Source organism: Monopterus albus, unplaced genomic scaffold (assembly GCF_001952655.1).
Source record: "Monopterus albus unplaced genomic scaffold, M_albus_1.0 scaffold299.1, whole genome shotgun sequence".
In the NCBI taxonomy this organism is placed as follows: domain Eukaryota; kingdom Metazoa; phylum Chordata; class Actinopteri; order Synbranchiformes; family Synbranchidae; genus Monopterus; species Monopterus albus.
Genome location: NW_018128179.1, coordinates 61,367 through 70,401, shown reverse-complemented (window position 1 = coordinate 70,401; position 9,035 = coordinate 61,367). Strand labels below are relative to the sequence as shown.

General features: G+C 40.9%; 1 protein-coding gene across 5 annotated transcripts in view; it reads left to right on the top strand.

Moving 5' to 3' along the window:
- The window catches only part of ctu2 (cytosolic thiouridylase subunit 2 homolog (S. pombe)), a 23,026-nt gene that overhangs the window by 5,880 nt on the left and 8,111 nt on the right, over window positions 1-9,035 (top strand). For 4 of the 5 annotated variants that reach the window (XM_020623423.1, XM_020623429.1, XM_020623428.1 and 1 more), the window contains exons 5-12: window positions 844-903; window positions 2,995-3,055; window positions 3,149-3,258; window positions 3,473-3,714; window positions 4,542-4,677; window positions 4,810-4,941; window positions 8,302-8,393; window positions 8,600-8,697. In XM_020623423.1, coding sequence (XP_020479079.1) covers window positions 844-903; window positions 2,995-3,055; window positions 3,149-3,258; window positions 3,473-3,714; window positions 4,542-4,677; window positions 4,810-4,941; window positions 8,302-8,393; window positions 8,600-8,697 — 931 coding nt within the window. The remainder of the gene's footprint in view (window positions 1-843; window positions 904-2,994; window positions 3,056-3,148; window positions 3,259-3,472; window positions 3,715-4,541; window positions 4,678-4,809; window positions 4,942-8,301; window positions 8,394-8,599; window positions 8,698-9,035) is intronic. The other variant, XM_020623426.1, reaches the window with a different exon arrangement.

The window sequence follows — 9,035 nt, the reverse complement described above, 5'->3', positions numbered from 1 at the left end:
ATATAAAATGTGAAAAATCTTATTTCCTAGTAGAGCTGCACACAATGCATTGATTCACGTGCTCTGTCTCTTTCCCATGCATACATTGACCACCAACGTGTCTGTGAACAACCTATGTGTCTGTTTTTTAACACAACACTGTCAGTTGCTGAGATCCAACACTTCTAATAAGTTGTTAGCAAGCTAGTAAGGCTACATTAGAATACAGCTGTTGCAGAGGTTAGTGCACTGTATGTAGCATGGATATATATGGATGTCTCTGCAAGTGGATAAAGTTAATGCCAATTCTTAAACTCTGTTGCTGAATGTTTGCCCCCCCTCAGGTTAGGGAAATACTGAAGAATATTGCCATAGACTCACAAGGGCTTGTCTTCATAAGGTGTAAAGATAGTTTAACATTAGAAACTTAAGAAATCACACATGGGAAAGCTGAACAGTCTGGTTACTGGGGTTAGCTATTCACTTAATTCATTTTGAATATTTCCAGGCTTCAATCAGTGCAAGACAGGGTCAGGAAGAGATAAATAAAGAGATGTAGGAGAGGAGGAGGACAGCAGTCAACATGATGCTGTGGGAGAGCCATCTAATGAAGTGACAGGTCATATGAACAGCACAACAGCAAACACAGAGGCACTGTCAACCCTGCTATATTCTATATACATTGCCTTTGTACACTTATACTTTATTCTCTGAATAATTACTCCCGTTTCTCTGGACACAAAAGGACAAATTTCACTTTCATTTTCTAAAATTGTTACAGAAAAATTTGGATAAACTTCAAAGCTGCAAAGCATATACGATATTAGCAATAGCTCCCTAACTGTTACTGTCTTCTCTTTGAAGGTTCTGCTGGCTGTATCTGGAGGACCTTCCTCCTGTTCAATGCTCAGTCAAGTCCAAAAGGTTTCTTTGTTTGTCTGTCTGCTGCAAGTGTTAATATCAAAGCAATACTTCCAGGGCTTTGTTAAATTGTCTTGTAGGGTTAGGAGAAAATAGAAACCACAGTCATTCATGTGTTTCTGTTAGATGTTTGGGTCTGGTGCTGTATACTTTCTCTGTACATGCTAACACTTACAGTGGGTACGGAGAGTATTCAGACCCCCTTAAATTTTTCACTCTTTGTTATATTGCAGCCATATGCTAAAATCATTTGTTCATTTTTTCCTCATTAATGTACACACAGCACCCCATATTGACAGAAAAACACAGAATGTTTGACATTTTTGCAGATTGATACATGAAAATGATTGATACAGTCAATGTGGCAGCCTACCTGACTGTACTTATGTAGAGTTGTTCAGTTTACAATCATGTAATTAAATGGCCACATAATCTATATTCAAACCATCAAAATAAGCACAGCCCAGCTGCTTAAATAGGTCAATAATGGGCCCATAACTCCTGTGGTGGGACCCCTTTACTTGAGGCATTCCTATTATTTTGAAGCAGCCTTCAAGAACCTAGTGCTTCTTGTTTGTTTGTGTAGGTATGACATGCTGCAGTATCCCCCCTGCAGACACAACAAAGTAATTGTTTTTTAAATAATTTTTTAAAATAATAAGCTTGGTAATGATGTCAACATACACGTTAGCCAGCTACAGTACTTACATGTCTAGCAGGAAGAAAGCCACATCTCTGTCAAATTGTAGTCATTTGGAAGCTTTTAATGTGTAATGCAAGCTCACATGAACATATAATCCCCTGGAGATTATGGCCATTCAAGGAAATCCTTTAATTTGTTAGAAAAACTCTTGCGAGTTAGTTTGCGAGACGTGTATAAAATGAGTTGCTTCTGCATAGAAGTAGTAGAACATACGTACATCTCCTTTTTTGAGCTTTAGGTCACGTCTAAGATAATTCACTGTTAGTAAAAAAAAGAAAAAGCATGTCATGGGCTCTTTAAATGAGATGATCAAGTGCTATTTAAAATTTTACTTTATATTACAAATCTATAGAGATGGTCAGAAGGAGCTGCATTGCGTCTTTGTGGATTTAGAGAAAGCGTACGACAGAGTGCCGAGAGAGGAGCTATGGTACTGTATGAGGATGTCGGGAGTCGCAGAGAAGTACGTCAGATTAGTTCAGGATATGTATGAGAGGAGTATGACAGTAGTGAGATGTGCTGTAGGTCAGACAGAGGAGTTGAAGGTGGAGGTGGGGCTACATCAATGATTGGCTTTGAGTCCCTTCTTGTTTGCTATGGTGATGGACAGGTTGACAGATGAGGTCAGACAGGAATGTCTGTGGACAATGATGTTTGCGGATGACATTGTGATCTGTAGTGAGAGCAGAGAGCAGGTGGAGGAACACCTGGAAAGGTGGAGGTCTGCTCTGGAAAGAAGAGGAATGAAAGTCAGTCGTGGTAAAACAGAATACATGTGTATGAACGAGAGGGAGGGAAGTGGAACAGTGAGGTTACAGGGGGCTGAGGTCAAGAAGGTGCAGGAGTTTAAGTATTTGGGGTCAACAGTCCAGTGTGATGGGGAGTGTTAGAGACTGTAGCAGTGAGGAAAAGACAAGAGGCAGAGATGGAGGTAGCAGAAATGAGGATGTTGAGGTTCTCTTTAGGAGGGACCAGGATGGACAGGATTAGGGATGAGCACATCAGAGGGACAGCTGAGGTTGGCTGTTTTGGGGACAAGGTCAGAGAGGCCAGATTGAGATGGTTTGGACATGTGCAGAGGAAGGATAGTGGTTATATTGGTAAAAGGATGTTGGAGATGGAGCTGCCAGGCAAGAGGTTAAGAGGAAGGCCAAAGAGGAGATATATGGATGTGCTAAAAGAGGACATGAAGTTAACTGGGGTGAGAGTAGAGGATGCCGAGGATAGAGTTAGGTGGAATCAGATGATTTGCTATGGCGACCCCTAACTGAAACAGCTGGAAGAAGAAGATTACAAATCTATCCAGATTCTAATAAACCTCTAAATACAACTATAATCTAGTTTTTGTTTTAATAATATTAATGCATTTGACAACCATGTCTTTCTCCCAGGGTTTGAGTCGGAATGCTCACAAGAAGTTGAGATTCATACCTGGCATCGTCTATATTGATGGTAAATTAAGTAATCATTTTCTTGGGTTTTGTCATTCTTGAAATGAATCTGGCTGGAAGAAATTACCGTGCTTCTGTGTGTGATCATTCCCAGAGGGTGGTGCTCTAGGTCAGTCTGTGGAAGAGCGAATGAAGCTGGGGGCTGAGCTTCAGGCTATGTTCAAAGCTACTGGTTTCCCCTTCTACATTGTCCCTCTGGAACAGGTCAGTGAGGATGCAGGAGGCATCCATTGAACATCAACAGTCTGCTGCACGAATTACCATGAAATTCAGTAAATTCAGGTTTAAAGGTCTAAAGTCTCTTTCTAACATCCACTGTCATCTAAATACATAAACAAAGAGACTACAACAGCACAAATAATAAAATCCTTTTCCCTTTATCAAATAGATTATTGAATGTCTCCCCCAAACTATGCAGGTTCTGGACCTTCCCAGTTCAGTTGTGGTGATGGCCCCATCGTCCTCAGAGCAACCTGGCAGTGCCTACAAATCAGCAGTAAATGCCTTCATTCAGAGTGACAGCAGCACCTGTTTGACACCACAGGACCAAGAGGACACATCACTACCTGAGGTTCAGGAGTCCCACACACGGTCCCTGCAGCACCTCATTGCCTCAGTGAAGACACTGACGGCCAGACAAGACCTGCTAAATACACTAAGGTCAGACAGAGAGGAGCATGTCCTCATTGTTATTGATTTGATTTGATTTGATTTATTCTTTCAAGCATATAAAACAGTTGATATACAACACACATTTTTACACACAATCCAATATCAATTTGCTTATACCTAGTACATGCTTGAATGGAGTAGGAAGAAGTCAGACTTATCCAGTCCTACCCCATGACATCATCTTACCATCATTGGTTTGCAAGCAGTAAATGATTCACTTCTACACACTCACATATTATACTAAAAAGAATATAACAGTGTTAACATTCTTACATCACACAATTGATATACTAAAGAATGGTTACAAGATATACACCACACCCACAATAGTCCATATAATTAATCATTGAGCCTGTTCTTGCATATAGCCCTAGTGGCCATTATCCAGTACTGACTTTGCTCCAACAGTGTTTGACTTGATTGTGCTTTGATATTTAGTTTAAAGAGAAATATTGACGTGGGATAAGACTTCAGTCTCTCTGACTGTTTTGTCACGTACAATGAAATATTGGATAAAACATTGTCTCTCACTTTGTACTTACTGCACTTCAGGCAGCCCTAGTGGCCATTATCCAGATGGTGTGTTTTTCACATGGAAGGGTAATTTGACCCTTCTTACAATGAAAACACATTGTCAGTACCAAGTGCTCTGGTACAAAAGATGGCCAAGAGAAAGCAGTGGTAGGGGTACACAGAAAAATATAATATATATTTGGCATTGTTCTTACCAGATGTGAGAAAGATGTAGTAAAGAGAGTACTTTAAAATTTGCTCACTCTCAAGCTACCTTAACCCTGCTGTGTTCCCCCCGAAAGGCAGCATCTGTTTGTGCACACAGCTCGTACTGAAGGCTACAGTAAGCTGATGCTGGGAGACAGCTGCACTAGACTGGCTATTAAACTGCTGACCAGTATATCACTGGGTAGAGGAGCACAGCTGGCTCAGGACACGGTGCGTGTGTGTACTGATGATAACACTACATTTACAACTGTAAAGTTTCAGTCATCAAATCCAGAACTTTTTTTTTTTTTAATTCTATATTAAATGATACCAGATGTATAATGAAACTGTTTGTATTAATAGGGTTTCTCAGATTCCCGGTATGGTGACATAATATCAGTGAGGCCAATGAGGGACTACTCAGCCAAAGAAATATCTTACTACAACCACATGTTCAGTGTGCCTTCTGTGTTTATACCAAGCCTGGACACTAAGGTAAGATTTAGTATAGTAGATGTGACAGCAGCAATAGACCTTCAAACTACAATGTCATCTCGGCAAAAAATATCATCTTATTAAAAAGGAAAGGCCATATTTATTAGCATACTTAAGTGAGAACCTGCCAGGGAACCTTTCAGAGTAAAAAGCCTCCATGCAATAATGTCAAACCATTTTTGAATCCTTCTTGCCCTCGAACCTCAAAAAGTCTGACTCTCATAATTGTCACATAAGACAGTGAAGTCTAGTGTTTCTACTGGTTTGGATGCCCTTTTAGACATGAAATGTGTAACTGCTGTCTTCCTCAGTCTGTTCAAGTGGTGCTTATTGTCAGTCAGACAACAAAGGTGTGTTTTATGTATCTGTTCCATTTACAGGAAAAGCCCGAATGAGTGGGTTGGTGTGACAGTAAGGTTGAGTGCTGTTTCCATTTTCTGTCTCGAGTGGTTTACAGATGAAGTTGAAAACTTACTTTGCTGCTGAAACCATAATGACTGTTGTGAACGCAGAGGAAGCTCGCTCCCACTTTACACAGTGAATCCACGGATTTTAATTTAACTTGGTAAAGCACTGAGAACAACTTTGGAAAATGTTCACCTCAGTTTTGTCATTTCAAGCTATTAGAGAGTGAATTCTGCTGAGTTGATATCTGACAGTGCACATTAATGACAGATTAAGTTGGCACGGTGTTTTAATTCATAAGCTGTATTGCTGGATGTTCAATTATTCATTCAGGCAGTTGGCATGAATGAAAATCAAAGCTGTGTTAACTTCAAGTTGTGTTTCATAGTATATACAGTAGAGGTTTTGTGTAGGAGATGACTGAGATACATTTATTACAGCACGTCACCTTGTGATACCGCAAGTCTTTGTGTTAATGTGACTTGTAGTGAAAGTGTTATCACAAATGTTTAAGGTCTGATATATTTCAGTCATGACTTTTCCAGTGCTTATACTGTAAAACATAGTCACTCCCCTTGCAAGTTTGAATCATGCTTTATCTAATTTGCTTTTTTTAAATTTTTTTTTTTACACTGATCAATAGAAAAAGGCTCAGATAATTATTCATTAAGTATTCATGCTCTTCAAGTGAGTACTATTAGATGCACCTTTTGCAGCAATTACAGCATTGAACCTTTTTGGATAGGAATTAGTTTTGAAAAACTGCTGAAGCCCTGTCAGGTCACATGGGGGTCCTTGGTGAACATCCCTTTACAAGTCCAGCCACCAATTCTCTATTGGATTGAGGTCTGGGCTCTGACTCAGCCACTCCAAAACACTGTCATGTTTATGAACCCATTTGTTAGTAGTTTTGGCTGTATGCTTGGGTTCATTGTCTCGCTGGAAAACAAATCTTCTCCCAAGCTGGAATTCTTTTACAAACTGCATAAGTTTTTCTTCTGGGGTTTCCCTATATTTTGTTGCATTCATTTTACCCTCTACCTTCACAAGCCTTCCAGGGCTGGCTGTTGTGAAGCATCCCCACAGCATGATGCTGCAACTGCCATGCTTCATGGTGGAAATTGTGTTTGTGATAATGTGCAGTGTTTGGTTTATGTCAAATATAGTGTCTTCTTTGATGGCCAAAAACTCTCCATTTTGTTTTCTTTAGACCATAGAACTTCCTGCAGTTTATTTCGGTGTCCTATCCATATTTTCTGACAAACTCTAGATGAGATTTAATGAGCTTTTTCATCCCTGGCTTTCTCTTTGCTGCTCTCCCATAAAGCTTTGACTGGTGGTGGACACAGGCAGCTGTTGTAGTGTTGTCATGATACTGGAATTTCTAACTCCAATCAAGATCAAAAAAGCCAAATTAAATTGATTGTGATTTAGTGTAATAAAATAAAAAGTGCACAGTTCCAGGGTGAGTGAATCATTTTTAGTTCACTCTATGTAAAAGGGATTTGGGGGTTTATTCAGAGACAAGACCGACATGTTAAATTCCATCCATCCATCCATTTTCTTCTGCTTATCCAGAACCGGGTCGCGGGGGCAGCAGAATAAGCAAAGATGCCCAGACCTCCCTCTCTCCAGACACTTCCTCCAGCTCCTCCGGGGGAATGCGGAGGCGTTCCCAGGCCATCCAGAACATGTAAAGTCCACACAGAATGGCACCAAGTTGGCCGGGGCTTGAACCTGGAGTCGTCTTACTGTGAGGCAACAGCACTAACCACTGTGTGGCCAGATCTAATTTGACAAAAAAATTGGAGTTGAGCACATAATGTGAACATGGCCTTAGTTTTGTTCAGTTGATGACCCACTACACGTACCAGGTTACATTATTCAAATGTTAATTGTCATTGTCCTTCTTCACCACGACGGATCGGTACATCGACCGCATTGCTGCAGAAGCTGCACCGCTCCGCCTGTCAATCTCCCGTTCCATCCTTCCCTCACTCGTGCACAAGACCCCAAGATACTTGAACTCCTCCACTTGAGGCAGGAACTCTCCACCAACCTGAAGGGAACAAGCCACCCTTTTCCGGCTGAGAACCATGGCCTCGGATTTGGAGGTGCTGATTCTCATCCCAGCCGCTTCACACTCGGCTGCAAACCGCCCCAGTGCATGCTGGAGGTCCTGGTTTGATGGGGCCAACAGGACAACGTCATCTGCAAAAAGCAGAGACGAAATCCTGTGGTCCCCAAACCGGACTCCCTCCGGCCCCTGGCTGCGCCTAGAAATTCTGTCCATAAAAATAATGAACAGAACCGGTGACAAAGGGCAGCCCTGCCGGAGTCCAACACGCACTGGAAACAAGTCTGACTTGTTAAATTTACATCAAATAATGTAAAGTGTTGTACTCTACGTCTGAAAGGAGCTTTAAATGCATCGTCCATATCAGAATCCTGTGGCAATGATTTTCTTTGTTTTACATTTTTCCCGCCGCTGATTTATTATTTTTCTTTAAATACATTTTGACGTATAATCCTGAACAGACTTCTCCTTTCAGGGTTGATCTGTAGTATTAACTACTATGGCACCAGTATGACTTCAACCTGTATGAGACCTAAGAGCCAGGGTTAATCCCAAAGTTACCCAGCTAACTCTGTAATCTTGCTTTGTGAGACAAGCATGATTATGCTATAGTTGTGCCAAATTGTCACATTGCCTCTCAGCTGAATGTCTGAACATCAAAAAGGAAAGAAATGTTGGTATTTAGAAACACTCTAAACTCTGGTCATTTATTAAAATCTGAATAGTTTGTGTGAACCTAGATTTAAACATGTCTTTCTTTTTCCATCAGTTTATACACAGATTTTAAATGAACGAGTATACTATGATTACATAAACTTGTCAAGACATGTACATCCCCAGACTGTTGTGTTCAGTGTTCATTTGTGCCTTTTTCACAGACAACAGACAAGTCCAGCATTCAGCGTCTGACAGAGACCTTTGTCACTAAACTGCAGGGAGACTTCCCTTCTACTGTCAGCACCATCTATAGGTCAGTAGGAAACCACATACGTGAGGGGTTTGACATTATAATCATTGGATAATGGACCCTGGACAGTTTAGAAATAGCATATGTACCACTGCCTGTATTTTTTATTTTTTGTATTAACAAGATGCAAGTAATCTAGTATTTTATGCACACACAAACCAACTTTGGAAGCAGGCCATAGGGTCGTTTAAACCTGCTGTGTCATTTAGGACCAGTGAAAAGCTGCAGACCGCGTGTAGGAGCTCATCCACAGCTAACCACTGTGAAAGATGTCTACTCTGTATGTGTGCCCTGGACACAGCTGTTGGTAAGTACTGTATGGAGTGGATAGCCTATTGACTATTACAGAAACTTAAAATATGCATGCACAAATAAAGTCTTTGAACAAGAAGTTAACTTTACTGCGGTTTCATTAAATTGTTAAGAACTACTGTTGGTGAGCTCCATTCAGGGCACAACATCATTCAACACAGCAATAATATAAAATACCTACTGTAAGTACTCAAAATACCATTAATATCCATCCATCCATCCATTTTCTTCCGCTTATCCGGGGCCGGGTCGCGGGGGAAGCAGTCTAAGCAAAGATGCCCAAACCTCCCTCTCTCCAGCTCTTCCGGGGGAATGCAGAGACGTTCCCAGACC